The sequence below is a fragment of the Lithobates pipiens genome, unplaced genomic scaffold (genome assembly GCF_037356315.1).
Source record: "Lithobates pipiens isolate NorthernLeopardFrog02 unplaced genomic scaffold, aLitPip1_a1.2 Scaffold_28, whole genome shotgun sequence".
Taxonomy (NCBI): domain Eukaryota; kingdom Metazoa; phylum Chordata; class Amphibia; order Anura; family Ranidae; genus Lithobates; species Lithobates pipiens.
The window spans coordinates 18,422,470-18,442,507 of NW_027507789.1; the positions used below are offsets into that span (position 1 = coordinate 18,422,470).

The 20,038-nt window shown below is 45.3% G+C and overlaps 1 protein-coding gene across 1 annotated transcript in view; it reads right to left on the minus strand.

The window, feature by feature from the left end:
* Window positions 1–984: 984 nt before the first annotated feature.
* Window positions 985–20,038, minus strand: part of LOC143934967 (cytoplasmic polyadenylation element-binding protein 1-B-like) — a 33,566-nt gene continuing 14,512 nt past the window's right edge. The window contains exons 5-12 of the mRNA XM_077458512.1: window positions 19,070–19,304; window positions 15,965–16,075; window positions 13,508–13,597; window positions 9,573–9,709; window positions 9,237–9,435; window positions 8,778–8,872; window positions 6,007–6,087; window positions 985–2,493 (exon numbers count right to left, since the gene is read on the minus strand). Of these exons, the coding sequence (XP_077314638.1) occupies window positions 2,404–2,493; window positions 6,007–6,087; window positions 8,778–8,872; window positions 9,237–9,435; window positions 9,573–9,709; window positions 13,508–13,597; window positions 15,965–16,075; window positions 19,070–19,304 (1,038 nt within the window). The 3' untranslated portion in view covers window positions 985–2,403. The remainder of the gene's footprint in view (window positions 2,494–6,006; window positions 6,088–8,777; window positions 8,873–9,236; window positions 9,436–9,572; window positions 9,710–13,507; window positions 13,598–15,964; window positions 16,076–19,069; window positions 19,305–20,038) is intronic.

Below are 20,038 nucleotides of genomic sequence, written 5' to 3' on the forward strand. Positions count from 1 at the left end.
GGCAGAGGGTAGTGGTAAAATGGTTGTAAAGGCTGAAGGCTTTTTTTTTCACCTTCATGCATTGTATGCATGAAGGTAAAAAACCTTCAGTATGTAGCTTCCCCCTAAAGCCCTTCTAATACAATAGATGTAGCAGGAGGAATTGGGATTTTTAAGGTGCAAATTAATTTGAAATAATATCAAGTATAATATATAAGATTTTTTATTTTTATTTTAAGGAGCAAAATAAAAAATTGTTAAAATATAACAATTGGCAAGTACAGATCAACAAGATTTTATGGATACAGCACTATAGAATGGAGTTCCCAACATGTTTCACCCATATATCGGGCTTCTTCATGTGATGCTGTCCAATTAGAGGTACCAGCCTTCCATACATCTGGCTTCTTCAGGGGTTGCCATCCAGTTAGAGGTACAAGCCTTCCATATATCTGGCTTCTTCAGGGGTTGCCATCCAGTTAGAGGTACAAGCCTTCCATATATCTGGCTTCTTCAGGGGTTGCCGTCCAATTTCAGGTACAAGCCTTCCATATATCTGGCTTCTTCAGGTGATGCTGTCCAATTAGAGGTACCAGCTTTCCAAATATCTGGCTTCTTCAGGGGTTGCCGTCCAATTAGAGGTACAAGCCTTCCATACATCTGGCTTCTTCAGGGAATGCTGTCCAATTAGAGGTACAAGCCTTCCATATATCTGGCTTCTTCAGGGGTTGCCGTCCAATTAGAGGTACAATCCTTCCATATATCTGGCTTCTTCAGAAGCCAGATATATGGAAGGCTTGTACCTCTAATTGGACAGAATCCCCTAAAGAAGCCTGATCTAAGGAAGGCTTGTACCTCTAATTGGACAGCATCCCCTGAAGAAGCCTGACATATGGGTGAAACATGTTGGGAACTCCATTCTATAGTGCTGCATCCATAAAATCTTGTTGATCTGTACTTGACAATTGTTATATTTTAACAATTGAAAAAATTCTTATATATTATGATATTATTTCAAATGAATTTAAAACCTTAAAAATCCCAATTCCTCCTGCTACATCTAACTAATTAAGGAACGTGGTTCTAATATCAAGTTGATCTGCCCGTGATCATAAAGTTCCTTTCCCTCCTAATACATACCTGAGCCCGATCTAGCGATGTGCATAAGAGCTGCTGTCCTGGCTCCTTGCCTCCTCATTGGCTGAGACACAGCAGTAGCAGCCATTGACAATCACAGCTAGCGAGGAGGACCAGTGGGTGGGGCTGAGCCCAGTTCTGTGCGTCATATGGACGCATAGAGTGGGGCTCGGGAGCGAGCATGCACAAGTGCCCCCATAGCAAGTAGCTTGCTATGTGGGCACTCGGCGGCGGGGGGGGGCCCAGTCAGGAGCGCCGACGGGGGGGACCTGGGAAGAGAAGGATCAGGGGCTGCTCTGTGCCATACCATTGCCGGTAAGTATAACATTTTTGTTTTAAAATTTGAGACTTTATTATTACTTTCAATATATTAGCAGATTTAATTATACTAATATAATATATCATATATATATCAATATATAATATTGAAGCCACAGTTTATAATCAATTAAAGCAAACCCTTTTTTTTCCTTTTGGAATAAAGGTTTTGCATGAATAAAAAAAAAGCTGATAATTTAAAGCACCCTTGTCAATGTAAAATGCTTTGTCTCATCCATGTAAACTGATACATTCTGCTGGAGAGAGCTTGAGTTCATGAAAAATAAAGGACTTTGCAGGCTTGATCACCAGATGAAAACAGAAGAACAAAAAGGGATAAAGGTTTTACATAAATTAGTAAAAGCTGATCATTGTAAGCCCCACCCCCCCCCGTCAGTGATAAATGGTTTATCTCAATGCTCTAACTAACTGCTTCATCTGCAGGACAGCTTGTTCTGTTGAACAACAAAAGACGTTACCTGCCAGATCACTAGGTGAAAATAAATGAAAGAAAGCCTGGAAAAAAAAAAAAAGAAAAACAAATGCAGCAACCACATCTAAGAATTGGTAAGCTGCAATATAATAAATGTTTGCTTTTGGGTTTCATGCCGCTTTCAGACCACTGTCCGCACAAGCTTACACTCAGCAAGTGTTAGAGGACTAGAATAAGAACTGAAAAGAGAGTCGGAGACAAAATCTCTACCTCTGTAACCATAAAGAGAAAAAAAAAAAAAATCCTCTATACCTGGGAAGGAACTGACAAGTATAAAAAAACATTACAGCATGTGGCAAGTGCGAGAACCGTATCACATGACTTCCCCCGCCATCCGCTGTCAGGTGACTTCATCTACTGCCTCCTGTCAACAGAAATGTATAAGTGCTGAATGTGCCACCTAGACAGGGGACACGGGACCTCATCATCTAATCTGCTTATTCCTATTGGTTAACATCTGGAATCCCGGGGCTCTTCTAGTTACGCATGAGCGGGCAGTGGCGACGCAGGAGCTCTATTGAGTGCTGCCAGTGCCAGCAGGAACGGCAGAAATACTTGAAGCAAACCTAAAAAGGGGGGGAGAACAAAAAAAGGTATAATTCTTGCAACACTGACCACTTTAATAATCATTTAGCACTGGAGTGAAGATCTCAGATAGAACTACGCTATATTACCAAAAGTATTGGGACACCGGCCTTTACACACACACATGCACTTTAAAGAGGAAGTAAACCCTGATGAGTTTACTTCCTCTTTGATTCCCTGCAAAGGTAAAGCATAATGGACTACTATACATCGCATCGCATAGTAAAACATAGTGCATCGCATAGTAGTCCATTATGTGTCACTTACCTGACACAGGAGTCAGCGAAGTCACCGCTGTCCCCTGTAGTTCCGAGCGTCCATCTTCTTGGTGGGTCTCGCCGGAGCAGCGATAACGTCACTCCCGCGCATGCGCACGGGAGCCGACACTCGCGGCATACCGCCGCGATCTGCGGCTCACCCAGTGCGCCTGCGCGCCACTGTCTTCAGGTAAATATCTCCTAAACCGTGTAGGTTTAGGAGATATTTCTTGGACCTACAGGCAAGCCTTAATCTAGACCTGTAGGTCAAAATGGTTTGTAAGGGTTTACAACCACTTTAATGGCATCCCAGTCTTATGCCCCGTACACACGGTCGGACATTCCGACGAAAAAATCCGTCTGATTTTTTCCAGACAGATTTTGGTCCAAACTTGTTTTGCATACACACGGTCGCACAAAGTTGTCGGAAAATCTGATCGTTCAGAAAGAGGTGACGTAGAACACGTATAACGGGACTATAAAAGGGCCAGTAGCTTTCGTCTTGTAATTTATTCTGAGCATGCGTGGTACTTTGTCCGTCGGAATTGTCTACACACGATCGGAATTTAAACGATCAGATTTTGCTGTCGGAAAATTATAGATCCGGCTCTCAAACTTTGTGTGTCGGAAATTTCGACAGAAAAAGTCAGATGGGGCCCACACACGATCGGATTTTCCCACAACACGATCCGATCGCACATTTTCCGACGGAAAGTCCGACCGTGTGTACAGGGGGCATTAGTTTGTAGGGTACAATATTGAGTTGGCCCACCCTTTGCAGCTATAACAACTTCAACTCTTCTGGGAAGGCCGTCCACAAGGTTTAGGAGTGTGTCTATGGGAATGTTTGATCATTCTTCCAGAAGTGCATTTGTGAGCTTAGGTTAGACGTGAAGGCCTGGCTCGCAGTCTCTGCTCGAATTCATCCCAAGGGTGTTCTATCGGGTTGATAGCAGAACTCTGTGCAGGCCAGTCAGGTTCATCCACTCCAAACTCGCTCATCCATGTCTTTATGGACCTTTTTTTGTGCACTGGTGGGCAGTCATGTTTGAATAGGAAGGGGCCGTCCCCAAAGTGTTTCCACAAAGTTGGGAGTATGCAATTGTCCAAAATGTCTTGGTATGCTGATACCTTAAGAGTTTCTTTCACTGGAACTATGGGGCCAAGCCCAACCCCTGAAAACAGCCCCACATCATAATCCCCCCTCCACCAAATGATTTGGATCAGTGCACAAAACAAGGTCCATAAAGACACTGATGAGCGATTTTGGAATGGGGGAACTGGCCTGCACTGAGTCCTGATCTCAACCCGATAGAACACCTTTGGGATGAATTAGAATCTAATGTGATGGGGATCCCTTATGATAAAGGGGGGTGCTTTTGATGTGATGGGGAGACCTCTAATGTCATGGAGGACCCTTATGGGAAACGGGGTTGAGGGAGCTTCTGATGTGATGATGGGACTCTGATGTGATTGGGGAGATCTCTGTGAAGAGGGGACTTGAATGTGATGGGGAAACTCTGGTATGACAAGGAGACCTCTAATGTCATGGGGGACCCTTATGGTAAAGGGGGCGGGGGTGCTCTTTTGATGTGGTGGTACAACTCTGATGTGATGGGGGAGGGGACTTTGATGTGATGGGGAAATTCTGATAGGCTAAGGAGACATCTAATGTGATGGAGGACCCTTATGGGAAAGAGGATGGGGGAGCTTTTGATGTGATGGTGGGACCATGATGTGATGAGGAGACCTCTAATGTGATGGAGGACCCTTATGGGAAAGGGGGTGGGGAAGCTTTTGACCTAATGGTGGTACTGTGATGTGATGGGGGAAATCTCTGTGAAATGGGGACTTTGATGTTATGGGGAACTCTGGCATGATAAGGAGACCTCTAATGTCATGAGGGACCCTTATGGGAAAGGGGGGAGCTTTTGATGTGATGTGATGGCAGGACTCTGATGTGATGGGGGAGTTTCTGTGAAAAGGGGACTTTGACCTGATGGTGGGACTCTGAAGTGTTGGGGGGATCTCTGTGAAGCAGGGACTTTGATGTAGGAACTCTGATGTGATGGGGAGACTTCTAATGTGATGGGGAACCCTTATGGGAAAGGTGGGGTGCTTTTGATTTTAATGTGATGCAGGGATCGCTGAGAAGAGGGGACTTTGACGTGATGGGGGAACTCTGGTAGGCTAAGGAGACATCTAATGTGATGGGGGACCCTTATGGGAAAGAGGATGGGGGAGCTTTTGATGTGATGGTGGGACCATGATGTGATGAGGAGACCTCTAATGTGATGGAGGACCCTTATGGGAAAGGGGGTGGTCAAGCTTTTGACCTAATGGTGGTACTGTGATGTGATGGGGGAAATCTCTGTGAAATGGGGACTTTGATGTTATGGGGAACTCTGGCATTATAAGGAGACCTCTAATGTCATGAGGGACCCTTAGGGGAAAGGGGGGAGCTTTTGATGTGATGTGATGGCAGGACTCTGATGTGATGGGGGAGTTTCTGTAAAAAAGGGGACTTTGACCTGATGGTGGGACTCTGAAGTGTTGGGGGGATCTCTGTGAAGCAGGGACTTTGATGTGGGAACTCTGATGTGATGGGGAGACTTCTAATGTGATGGGGAACCCTTACGGGAAGGGGGGGGGGGGTGCTTTTGATTTTAATATGATGCAGGGATCTCTGAGAATAAGGGACTTTGATGTGATGGGGGAACTCTGGTAGGATAAGGAGACATCTAATGTGATAGGGAACCCTTATGGGAAAGGGGGGGTGCTTTTGATATGATCAGCGGGAGTTGGATGTGGGAACTTTGATGTGATGAGGGCACCCTGACATGAAGAAGGTGCTCCGATGTGATGGGGGGGATTGTCTCATGTGAATATTACCCAAGTGATTGTATGCTTCGTCCCAGGATCAGGTTAGACTGGGGTGCCACCAGATTTTTTGTACTTCTAAATGATGCCAAGATTGAAATAAGATTGAGGAGCGCTGGTTTAAATACATGTAAGGTCAATGTGTCACCTCAAGCTTCCTCCATCTCCAAGTGTCATTTACACACCAAATCACAGAAATTTACCAGCATGTTGCAGAAAATGTACACAGGCTTATTTGATAAAAATATGCATGGTGCAATGCACAGCAATCAATGGCAGCCGCAGGCACCGCACTGAACTCCTTGCACTAATAAGAAAAGATGATCCAACACTGAGATCCAGCGGATTGACAATTACCTTCTCTCTGCAGAAAAACGGGCCGAGCTGTAAATTGCACACCTGACACACTGACTCTTCCAGGTACGGGTCAATCTGAATCTGAAAAGAGAAAAGGATGGCAACTGAATGGCACTGTACTGAATTCAATGACTTGACATACAAAGCAACACTACTCTAGAGAAACTCCAGAATCTTCATCACCTGCTCCTTCGACAACCTCAGTCTTTTCCGGGAGGCTGAAGACAGCCATGGTCTCACTTATAGGTGGCCCAGTAATATTTAAAATACGGTTGCACCGATACCATTTTTTTAAGACGGAGTACAAGTACTGATACTTTTTTGCAAGTACTCGCCGATACCAATTACTGATACTTTTTTTTAAATGTCAAGTGACAGTGGCACTAATATGTAGCATTGATGGGCACTGACAGGTGGCACTGATGAGGCGTGGACTGTCAGTGGTTTATTTTATTTTTTCAAAATAAATCTTTTTGATTTTTTTTATTTTATTATTTTTACAATTTAACCTTTAGACCCCTTTCACACCAGGGCGTTTTGCAGGCGCTATAGCGTTAGAAATAGCGCCTGCAATCTGCCCTAAAGAAGCTGCACCATTGTATGTAGTGTGAAAGCCCGAGGGCTTTCACACTACAGCGGTGCGCTGGCAGGACGTCAGAAAAAAGTCCTGCCAGCAGCTTCTTTGGAGCGGTGTGTTTACCGCTCCTCCACCGCTGCTCCCCATTGAAATCAATGGGGCAGCGCTGTAATACCGCCGGCAAACCGCCGCTATTGTGGCGTATTGCCGGCGGTTTTAACCCTTTCGTGGCCGCTAGCGGGGGCTAAAATCGCCCCGCTAGTGGCCGAAATGCGCTGCAAATCCGGAGGTAAAACGCCGCTATTTTTACCGGCAACGCAATGGGCGGTGTGGTGTGAAAGGGGTCTTCTATATTTATTTATTACAAAAGGAAGGAGCCGGTAAATTACATATTTACTGTCTCCTTCCTCCGCTCTGCATTCTGACAGATCTGGGACGAGGGGGGGACTGGAGGAGGACCCAGAGAGCCAGGGGAGGACATGAGACAGTCGGGGATAATCAGTGCGGCGGTGGGGGCAGTTACAAGCACCGATCTCCCTGTATAGCTTTCATTAAAGTAGATGAAAGCTACAGGAGGGAGAGGAGGAAAAGCGTCTGTCAGCTGCTTTACTGAAAGCTATACAGGGAGATCGGTGCTTTTAATTGCCCCCACCGCCGCACCAATCATCTGTGAGGCTGCCCGGCTCCCCCTGCTACGCTGAGGACGCCGGGCCCAGTACAACAAGGCCAGCTGTACTGGCCTCCTGCCGGGAAGTACTCGTGCAAATGCTGGGTATTGGCACAGATACCAATGGGGTTTATTTACTAAAGGCAAATCCACTTTGCACTACAAGTGCACTTGGAAGTGCAGCCGCTGTAGATCTGAAAAGGACACGCAATGAAAATAAAAAACAGCATTTTTTCCAAAAAGGAGGTTCACACAACGCTGGTATTATCCACAAGAAACAGTATTGGAGACTGCTCAGACCAAATACCACCAAAAACAGTGTGCAGGAGTGCGTTACGTACGGGGTGCAACATGTCATTCTCACACCTTCTCCTAGGTTCTGACCTCTGCACCCACCACCCCCCCCACACATCAACCTCCACAGCCCTCAACCCCCCCCCCCCCCCCCAAAAAAAACTTCCCTACATCTGTACTCTCTCCTACCTGACCCAGATCTGGTACCTCCCCTTATAGAAAGTCCTCAAAAAGCCTGCCCACGGGATGCAGCCCACTGGATGGTAAAAAAAAAAACACTGCCATCCAAGCTAACAGGAACCTCCTCCACTAACCGCTATGCCGGACCAACAGCAGATGCACTTAGCGCACTGGCGCCGCTGGATGGACTGAGCAGAAGAGCAGGAAGTGTTTACTCTAGTTCCCTAGGAGATGGCCGGGCCGCGCATGCGTTCACACAAAGCAGGCACCACTCACTGGACTAAGGAGGAGAGCAGGAAATGTTTATTCATTTCCTAGGAGACGGCCGGCCGCGCATGCGCTCACACAAAGCCGGCAGCGCTTGCGGGACTAAGGAGAAGGATGTTCAATCATGTCTGGGAGACAGGCAGTGGGAAAAACAGGAGGCGGCGGCCGGCGGATGCTGCGCGGGCCACATGCCAGGGCCTGGCGGGCCAGATTTGGCCCTCAGGCCTTGCGTCTGCCACCTGTGATCTAGGGTAATCAAAACGTTAAATGTGTGCCTAATGAGTGTAAGGGTCCTTTCAGAGGGTCCCTTTTGGGGGGGGAGGGGTTATCAAAAATATGTAGCAAAATACATATTGGCCTAAATTGATGAAGAAATTTGATTTTTTTCATTGGATATTTTTTAAAGCAGAAAGTAAAAAATATTTTTTCCCCCTAAAATTGTCGCTCTTTTTTTGTTTATAGTGCAAAAAATAAAAACGGCAGAGGTGATCAAATACCACCAAAAGAAAGCTCTATTTGTGGGCGAAAAGGACAAACATTTTATTTGGGTACAGCGTCGCACGACCGCGCAATTGTCAGTTAAAGTAACGCAGTGTCGCAAAAAATTGCCTGGTCAGGAAGGGGGTAAAAAAAGTGGTTAAAAAAAAAGAGCCCATTTTGCACAGTGGAAGGGGGGGGGGGGGCAAAATCCAATTGGGGGTGAAGATCTGCTTTCAGCATATTTGAAAACAGAAGGTATAAGCAACCTCAGAGCACCTTCCTTGGATTTGAGTCTACCACACCTACCTTCTTGGTGAATTTTGATGTTTTTATTTCCACAAAAGCCGCGCTCACCGCCTTGAGGTAACTGCGCTGGTTGTTGAAAGTGACGCGTCCAGAACCTGAGCAAAATAAATGTAATAAAAAATATCACATGTATACAGACAATAGAGTTGAACCCACAGCCCAAATCTGGTTATAGCTTTTAACAAGGACACAGTACAAGTAGGGCTGAACACACGATTGATTGCATGCGCTGAGAAGAACAGCGCCGATGTGCCGATCCAGGTGCATCACGCTTTTTCCTTTCTTTTTTTTTTTGTTAGAACTTGTTTGAAATATCAGTGGCATTTTATTCAGTGCTATTCACCCCAGCGACGTTGCGGCGATTTGTGTTGCAGCACGCTGCGCTCTCAAACGAAATACCGCATGGTGTCCTTTTTTTAGTACGCCAAAAAATACATTAAATTAAAAAATGCTGCTCACCAATCGGGTACTTGTGCTTATCGGTATCAATGCCGGCATAAACCACTCCACCGAAAAGGTCATTCATTACTGTGGCGAGGGCTTCGGCACTTAGCATGCCATGCAATGCACCAACAAACACAGTCTTAGTGCGATCCACGCGATTCGAAGGATTGAGCACAAAGTTACTGTCTGCCAGCACCCAAGGTATGACTTGTACCTAGAGGACACAGAAAGACAGTCTGAACAAAATTGGTGCTCAATAAAAAGGTAAAAAAAAGCCAATAATTCAACATGTCACCCACAAGGTGCAGCTTTCTGGTATTTCTGCCACACTGAACCACGAGAGGCTGTTACCTTCTTGCTGCGCATTCGGCGGCTTGACATTCTGTAGTAATGTTCACACGGCTCGTTTCGTTTTTCCAACTTTTGGGTGCAGGCTTGAAGTAGGGCTTGCACCGACTTCTCCAACTCAAAAACCAGATAAACGTAGCCTAGAATATTAGGAAATACGAATCTAAGACAGAACAGCTGTTGCGTAGCCCTCCGAACCCCCATAAAGAGTAGTTTGTGTGTTTATTCAATCTATGACTGTCTTCTGAAACGTGTCTCCTCTCTATGGATGTTTCTAAAGCATGTCCCCAATCTATGGATGTCATCTTAAACATGTCTCTAGTCTATAAATGTCTTCTAATGCATGTCCCCAGTCTACAGATGTCCTCTAAGGCATGTCCCCAGTCTATAGATGTCTCCTAATGCATGTCTGTCTCCAGTCAATGATTGTCTTCTAATGCATGTCCCCAGTCTATAGATGTCTTCTGATACATGTCCCCAGTCTAGACATGTCTTCTAATGCATGTCCACAGTCTATATATGTCTACTGATACATGTTCCCAGTCTATAGATGTCTTCTAATGCATGTCCCCAGTCTGTAGATGTCTTCTAATGCATGTCCCCAGTCTATATATGTCTACTGATACATGTTCCCAGTCTATAGATGTCTTCTAATGCATGTCCCCAGTCTGTAGATGTCTTCTAATGCATGCCCCAGTCTGTAGATGTCTTCTAATGCATGTCCCCAGTCTATAGATGTCATCCAATGCATGTCCCCAGTCTATAGATGTCTTCTAAAGCATGCTCCAGTTTATGGATGTCTTCTTAAAAATATCGCCAGTCTACAGATGTCCTCTAAGGCATGTGCCCAGTCTATAGATGTCTTCTAATACATGTCCCCAGTCAATGATTGTCTTCTAATGCATGTCCCTAGTCTATAGATGTCTACTGATACATGTCCCCAGTCTATAGATGTCTTCTAATGCATGTCCCCAGTCTGTAGATGTCTTCTAATGCATTTCCCCAGTCTATAGATGTCTTCCAATGCATGTCCCCAGTCTATAGATGTCTTCTAATGCATATCCCCAGTCAATGAATGTCTTCTAAAACATGCTCCAGTTTATGGATGTCTTCTTAAAAATATGTCCAGTCTATAGATGTCTTCCAATGCACGTCCCCAGTCTATAGATGTCTTCTAATGCATGTCTCCAGTCTACAGTACAGATGTCCTCTAAGGCATGTCCCCAGTCTATAGATGTCTTCTAATACATGCCACCAGTCTATAGATGTCTTCTAATGCATGTCCCCAGTCAATGAATGTCTTCTAAAGCATGCCCCAGTTTACGGATGTCTTCATAAAAATATCTCAAGTATATAGATGTCTACTAATACGTGTCCCTAGTCTATAGATGTCTTCTAATGCATGTCCCCAGTCTATAGATGTCTTCCAAGGCATGCCCCAGTTTATGGATGTCTTTCTTAAAAATATCTCCAGTCTATGGATGTCTTCTAATGCATGCCCTCATTCTCTCAACCCTCTCACTGCCACTTTTGCTGGACAGCTTGGTCTGTTGAAAGAAGTTGACAAATAGCAGACAGTGACTGGATCAACAGGTGAAAGTAAAGAGAAAAAAAACTAAAAAAAGAAAATAGACGCAGCCACCACATCTAAAAATGTATACGGGAGCATTTATAACCTATTCTTTGGAGATGGGAAAATTACAGCGCCAAGAGAAAGTATTGATACCCCTTGAAATTTTCCACATTTTGTCATGTAACAGCCAAAAACATTACATTTATTTTATTGGGCTTTTATGTGATAGACCAACACAAAGCGGCACATAATTGTGAAGTAGAAAGAAAATGATAAATGGTTTTCAACATTTTTTACAAATATGTGAAAAGTGTGGGGGGTACATTTGTATGGCCCCCCCCCCCCCCCCCCGGTGCCAATACTTTGTAGAACCCCTTTTGCTGCAATTATAGCTGCAAGTCTTTGCACATCTAGAGAGCGATATTTTTGCCCATTCTTCTATTCAAAATATCTTAAGCTCTGTCAGATTGGATGGAGAGCATCTGTGAACAGCAATTTTCAAGTTCACTAAGGTTCTCTAACAAACCCCTGAGGGTCTTCACAGAACAGCTGTATTTATACTGAGATTAAATTACACACAGGTGGACTCTACTAATTAGGTGACCTCTGAAGTCAATTGGTTCTATAAGCCCCTGTACACAAAGTCGGACATTCTGACAACCAAATCCATTGGATTTTGTTCGACGGATTTTGTCCGAAACTGTTGCATGCACACGGTCGGACAAAGTTGTCGGAAAATCCGATCTTTCAGAACGTGATGACGTAATTTCGTTACGATGGGACTACATTCAGGCTAGTAGCCAATAGCTTTGATGTAGGAATTTGATCTGAGCATGCGTGGCACTTTGTCCGATCGGAATTCTCTACACATGATCGTAGTATGTCCTATCGGAGCAGTTTGTCAGAAAATATTTCCAGCAAGTTGGAAAACTTGTTCCGTCGGATATTCCAACGGAAACAGTCCGATGCAGACCACACACAGTCGGAATATCCGACAAAACGCTCCGATAGGACACATTCCGACGGATTCTCCAACCGTGTGTACAAGGGCTTAGACTGTAGTTAGGGCTATCAGAGTAAAGGGGGGCTGAATACAAATGTACCCCCCACACTTTTCACATATTTATTTGTAAACAATTTTGAAAACCATTTATCATTTTCCTTCCACTTCTCTGTTATGTGCCACTTTGTGTTGGTCTATCTCATAAAATCCCAATAAAATACATTTACATTTTTTTGGTTGTAACATGACAAAATGCAGAAACATTTCAAGGGGTATGAATACTTTTTCAAGGCGCCGTATGTGGAATCAAGGATGCTGGAATGAGGGCATTAGAGCGAATCCTTCAATACCGCAATATTTACAATCTGCAGAAAAACTGACGTATATGCCCTAAAAAGTCAACCAGTTTTTGCAGCTTATAGCAAAATCAGAAAGCATACCAAGTCCACACTATCATGAAAAGATTGCAAACATCTACATACAATTCTGGCTTCAATATTAAACCTATAATCATAACCCATTTGTAGAATATCCAGTCTTTGCAAGAGGTTGAGAAAAGAATCCGTGCCCTCCAAAGAGGTTAAAAGTTACTTTCAAATATTTTAACAGTGCCGTTGGATTCAAATTCTTACCCAGGTGGCTAAGCCATGGATGGTCAGCCAAAAGATAAATTCAATCGTGTACTCTTTTGATACTGAAGAATATAGAATGGCTAACGGATAGCTAGTCACACGAATTACATACACTATATTACCAAAAGTATTGGGACGCCTGCCTCTACACGCACATGAACTACACTGACTGTGGGAACAGTTTGGGGACGGCCCCTTGCTGTTCAAACATGACTGCGCACCAGTGTACAAAGCAAGGTCCATAAAGACATGGATGAGCGAGTTTGGGGTGGAGGAACTTGCCGAGTCCCTCAACCCAAAAGAACACCTTTGGGATGAATTCGAATGGAGACTGTGGGTCAGGACTTCTCGTCCAACGTCAGTGCCTGATCTCAAAATGCGCTTCTGGAAGAATGGTCAAACATTCCCATAGACACACTCCTAAACCTTGTGGACAGTCTTCCCAGAAGACTTGAAGCTGTTATAGCTGCAAAGGGTGGGCCAACTCAATATTGAACCCTACGGACTAAGACTGAGATGCCATTAAAGTTCATGTGTGTTAAAAGGCAGGTGTCCCAATACTTTTGGTAATATTGTGTAGCTGCTGAACATAGCTGGATAATATTGACAGCATTGTTGTAATCCCATCTCCATGCCCCAGAAGGTCCAGGGGTGGCTTATTGAGCAGCATCACAAAGTGCGCAAATAAAGTAATCTCCTACCACTCTAGCATTACCTTTAGACATATTACCTGTAGGAGGAGAACGTGGATGAAGTTCCTGCTTACCAGGCCACTCAACAGTCAGTGCACCAAACGCACGGAATGCTTTTATCAGGGATGCTGCAAAGCAAGAAAGGCAAAGTATGATACAGAACATAAGAAATGAAAGGACATCTTCTATTTGGGCTTGAAAGAAGGGCTAGCATCTCAGGAAAGGCTTTTTATAATGTTAAGCAAAAAAGGCAAATACCCCAATTGGTAACTAGCTTTTAGGCTGCATTCACACCTGAGCGTAGCGTTTTCAAGCAGAAAAATGCGCGAATTTAACGTGATTTTGGGGCGTTTTTTACTGCAATTCACTGCGTTCTTACCGCGATTTTGTGCAGGGCAAAAGGTCACCAATGTTAAAAGAAGAAAAACGCCCAAATCTGCTCGATTCGAGCGTCAAAAAATGGTCTGGAACTTGTTTGGGCTTCAGGCGTTCGGCTTCAGGCGACATGGAGTGGAGATGTGAACCATCTCCATTGAGAATAATAGATTTTTTCCCCTCTAGCGTTTTGTAGCTTCAGGCTTCAAGCTACAAAACGCTCAGGTGTGAATGGGGTCTTAGCCCTTGTACACACGGTCGGAGATTCCGACAACCAAATCCGTCAGAGTAATTCCGACGGATTAATTCCAGAAGAGGTCCGGAAGTGATGTTGCATAAACACGGTCGGACAAAGTTGTCGGAAAATCCGATTGTACATAACGTGATGACGTTATTTCGTTAGGACGTGACTACGTTCAGGCTAGTAGCCAATAGCTTTGGTCTAGGAATTCGATCTGAGCATGCGTGACACTTTGCCCGTCGGAGTAGGCTACACATGATCGGAGTATGTCCGATCGGAGCATTTTGTCGGAAAATTTTACCGGCAAGTTGGAAAAGTTGGTCCGTCAGATATTCCGACGGAAACAGTCCGATGGAGACCACACACAGTCGGAATATCCGACAAAACGGTCCAATAGGACACATTCGGTCGGAATCTCCGACCGTGTACAAGAGTTTAGAGTAAGGATGTTAGGCAGCTTTCCAGCTGCTTCCACCAACAGCGGGGTAAGGAGTCTTCTCATTCTCCTAGCTGCTCCCATCAACAGCGGTGTAACAAGACTTCCCAGACTCCTATTTGCTCCCATTAGCAACAAGGAATCGAGTCTTCTCAGCCTTCTAGTTGTTCCCATCAGCAGCAGGGTAACAAGTCTGGCAGTACAACCCCCAGCAGGATTTGGTCCTCGGCACAGGAGGCACCTTATTTAACCACTTTCCTCATATGACATCCTCCTGCAAAAGCGCCCTGTGCACAGCCGTGCACTATCACCGGCGATGTCCACTGGACACTGCCAATGACAGATCACTGTACCGGCCTGCTGCCAGTATCATGTGATCGCTGTGACCAACCACAGCAGATCACACGACAGATGTAAAAAATGGATGGCTTCCTTTCATGCCACTCATTGTGTTGCTAGCTGTGATCCTTCACAGTGATCACAACAATCCGCAACGTGTGGCTGGCGACGTTGCAAGTGACAATCTATATCTGGTGGCAGGCGACGTGGCAAGTGACAATTCCCAATGTGTGACAGGCAAAGTGGCAAGTGACAATCCGCATCTGGTGGCAGGCGCCGTGGCAAGTGACAATCCACATCTGCTGAGATGTGACATGGCAAGTGACAATTTGCAACGCGTGACAGGCGACGTGGTAAGTGACAATCCGCATCTGGTGGCAGGTGACGTGGCAAATGACAATCCGCAAAGTGTGGCAAGTGACAATCCGCATCTGGTGGTAGGCGACGTGGCAAGTGACAATCCGCATCTGGTGGCAGGCAACGTGGCAAGTGACAATCCGCATCTGGTAGCAGGCGACGTGGCAAATGACAATCCGCAATGTGTGGCAGGTGATGTGGCAAGTGACAATTGGCATCTGGTGGCAGGCCAAGTGGCACGTGACACACTCAGGGCTCCTACTGATTCTGCATTATGGTGGTTGAACTATTTCATTTTATATAACAAAGTAATAATAGAAATAATGCGCTTCAATCATTATGACACCATAGCAACCATGGTGTCGTGATGATTGAATCGCCAACACCAGCCATTTCCCCGATAAATTCACAAAAAAATGTATTTTCTGGCAGTGCCCCTCCCGAGACTAGACTCTGGATCCGCCCCTGGCAGGAAGGCTGTGGAAGTGCCCTGTCTTGAAGTGCTTGTGATAGCATCAGGTTCCTGATTCCCTGTTTGCTTGCCTGACCTAGATGACCTAGATCCCCTTGTTGCCAACCATAGCCTCCCACCCTGACTACTCTTTGGCTTGCCGCCTGACCTTGGACTGCTTACTGGACTATGCTTCCTTGCTGCCTGCCCTGACCCTGGAACTGACTATTGAGCTTCTCTGTTACCTGCCCTGACCTTGTAACTGTTTTCAGACTGTTTTCATCTGGTCTACTCACACTCTGTGACATCCCACGGAAGGCCACCAAGAAACACCTTGCAGGAATAAACCTGATTCTTGTTGCGAGGAGGTAGCTGACCACGCCATGTGTAAGATGCTTCATTCAAAGCTATTAATGAAAAAAATGAGTTATGGCAATATTAACTCCTGCTTTAAACTTTTGTAGGACATTTATATGGCAACATTCAATACCAAGCTCTTGACTTTTACATGCATTATTTGTGTGGATAAACATTCATTTCCTTAGAACAGGAACATGGCAAGAGTGCTGATCATCCTATATCTAGACTTCTATTATTCTGCCATATTGCTTATCTCAGTTGGGAACATCCATAATCACTCTCCGTGGCTCTCCTCCATACCCTCTATAAATCCAAGCCTTCATCATTCATGGCTACTTGAAATATACACTATATCGGCAAAAGTATCGGGACGCCTGCCTTTACACGGACGTGAACTTTAATGTCATCCCAGTCTTAGTCTGTAGGGTTCAATATTGGGTTGGCCCACCCTTTGCCGCTATAACAGCTTCTCTCTTCTGGGAAGGCCATCCACCAGGTTTAGGAGTGTGTCTATGGGGATGTTTGACCATTCCTCCAGCAGCGCATTTGTGAGGTCAGGCACTGATGTTGGGCGAGAAGGCCTGTCTCACAGTCTCCGCTCTAATTCATCCCAAAAGTGTTCTTTCGGGTTGAGGTCAGGACTCTGTGTAGGCCAGTCAGGTTCCTCCACCCCAAACTAGCTCATCCGTGTCTTTATGGCCCTTGATTTGTGCACTGGTGCGCAGTCATGTTGGAACAGGAAGGGGCCATCCCCAAACTGTTCCCACAAAGTTGGGAGCATGATATTGTCCAAAATGTCTTGGTATGCTGACGCCTTAAAGATGAAGTAAACCCTGATGGGTGTTACTTCCTCTTTGTTTCCCTGCAAAGGTAAAGCATAATGGGCATCGCATAGTAGCCCATTATGTGACACTTACCCGCAGGAGACGCCCACGATGTCCCCGTCTTCCTCGCTAGTAGCGAGTCTCCATTCTTCACCCCTCTTACTTCCGGGGCCGCAAACTCCGGCGTGATGTCACTTCCGCGCATGCTACCTTTAGCGACATGACCCGAGCTAGAAACAGCACAGCATGCGCAGAGGAAATCGCCATATGGTGATTTACAAATATCTCCTAGATCTTGCAGGTCTGGGAGATATTTCAAGCACCTACAGGTAAGCCTTAATCTAGGCTTACCTGTAGGTTAAAGTGGTTGTAAAGGGTTTACAACCACTTTAAGCCCTTGTACACACAGTCGGACATTCCGACAACAAAATCCGTCGGATTTTGTCAGATGAATTTTGTCCGAAACTGGTGTTGCATACACACGGTTGGACAAAGTTGTCGGAACATCCAATCATTAGTAACGTGATGACGTTATTTCATTACGACGGGACTACGTTTGGGCTAGTAGCCAATAGCTTTGGTCTCGTAATTTGATCTGAGCATGCGTGGCACTTTGTCCGATTGGAATTCTCTACACATAATCGGACAAAGTCCGATCGGATCATGTTGTTGGAAAATTTTATAGCCCAGCTCTAAAACTTTGTCAGTCGGATACTCTGACGGAAACAGTCCGATGGAGCCCACACACGGTCGGATTATCCGGCAACACGGTCCGATCAGACATTTTCCATCGGAATGTCCGACCGTGTGTACAAGGGCTTAGAGTTCCCTTCACTGGAACTAAGGGCCAAGCCCAACCCCTGAAAAAACAACCCCACACCATAATCCCCCCTCCACCAAATGATTTGAACCAGTGCACAAAGCAAGGTCCATAAAGACATGGATGAGTGAGTTTGGGGTGGAGGAACTTGACTGACCTGCACAGAGTCCTGACCTCACCCTGATAGAACACCTTTGGGATGAATTCGAGTGGAGAATGTGAGCCAGGCTTTCTTGTCCAACATCAGTGCCTGACCTCACAAATGCGCTTCTGGAAGAATGGTCAAACATCCTCATAGACACACCCCTAAACCTTGTGGACGGCCTTCCCAGAAGAGTTGAAGCTGTTATAGCTACATAGGGGGAGCCAACGCAATATTGAACCCTACAGAGTAAGATTTTGAAGTTCACATGCGTGTAAAGGCAAGTGCCCCAATACTTTTGACAATATAGTGTAAAATATGAAAATGCAAGTAGTGTGGATTTGGCATTATTAATAAAGATGTCCCTTTATGTCGCGCTTAGCTGGCTGTTTTTTGTTCCCACTCTATGCTACCTCTTGCACGTCCCTGCTGTCAGTTAGGCTACCCACCACATGAAGCAACCAACAGGATAGCAACAGGGGCAGATGTCTATCTCTAAACCTGCCTGTTCTGATTTAGTCTTCCCCTTGCTCCCAGAGTTAGTATAGTAAAATAGAAAGGATAAATACATCTTAAGCCCCATACACACTATCAGATTATCTGCTGAGTTTTTCCTTCAGATTTACCAAAACCATGTAGTAGAAGGGCCTGCCTGATTGCATACACATTGAAACTCCTAAGATTTGTCCTCATATTATATGGTTTTGGTAAATGTGAAGGAAAAACTCAGCAGATAATCTGATAGTGTGTATGGGGCTTTAGCCCTTGTACACACGGTCAGACATTCTGACAACCAAATCCGTTGGATTTTGTCCGAAACTGTTGCATACACACGGTGGGACAAAGTTGTCGGAAAATCCGATTATAACGTGACTACGTTCAGGCTAGTAGCCAATAGCTTTGGTCTAGGAATTTGATCTGAGCATGCGTGGCACTTTGTCCGTCGGAGTAGGCTACACATGATCGGAGTATGTCCAATCGGAGCATGTTGTCGGAAAATTTTATAGACAAGTTGGAAAACTTGGTCCGTCGGATATTCCGACGGAAACAGTCCGATGGAGACCACACACAGTCGGCTTATCTGACAAAACGGTCCGATAGGACACATTCCGTCGGAATCTCGGACCGTGTGTACAAGGGCTAACATGCGCTCTTCGTTTCAGCTGCTATGGTATCTGGATTTTTTTTTTTTTTCGGCTCCCCGGTATCCTTCAACTTTTCAAAAAAAAGGTGACAATGTCCATGAATATCTTACCTGCAGCCTGTTTATGCAGCCGAGCTTCCTTTTCAATACTAAACGGGTCGCCTGCCGATTCTAAAAGGTCCCAGGATGGCCAGGCAGAAGGACCCGACCATCTCTTGGGCATCCTCAAGTGGGAAGCTCCGTTGTCTGGATCCCGCCTTGAGCCAATGCCCAACTTCAAAGGGTCTTGAGATACGCCACCTCTCGGAGATTGGAACGGTAGAGAAGGAGAAATCCGCAAACCTGACTAGAGTAAGCCACAAAACATGACAAATTAGTGAACTCAATCAAATCAGATTGAAAGATAACTGTAAAATGTATACAGGTTATTGCAAAAACGAATACATTGTACTACTTCCAAATCCTACTTCATTCAGTAGAAGACAGGCAACCATAATGCACATACACCCACCAGCCACTTTATTAGGTACACCTGTTAAAGTGGTTGTAAACCCTTTTTAAAAAAGCCTTAAAAAAAAAAAAAAATCCTGCAAGACAAAGACATGCGTGGCACTTTGTCCGTCGGAGTAGGCTACACATGATCGGAGTATGTCCAATCGGAGCATTTTGTCAGAAAATTTTATAGACAAGTTGGAAAACTTGGTCCGTCGGATATTCCGACGGAAACAGTCCGAGCATACTACCTCATTATGAATAACTTACCTGAGAACGAATCCCCCGAAGCGGTCCTCCATCTTCCTCTTCGCCGCTGCCATGGATCCCGGAGCGACTTCCGGGTCTGTGATTCGCCGGAGCCGCGATGACGTCACTGCCGCGCGCGGGAGTCGCAGCGATCTGCAGCCTGCCCCAGTGCATGCGCCGTAGACAGCGGTGGCTGTCTTCGGGCAAATATCTCCTAAACCGTATAGGTTTAGGAGATATTTCTTGGACCTACAGGTAAGCCTTAATCTAGGCTTACCTGTAGGTCAAAGTTGGTTGTAAGGGTTTACAACCACTTTAAATTGCTTGGTAAAAAAGAGG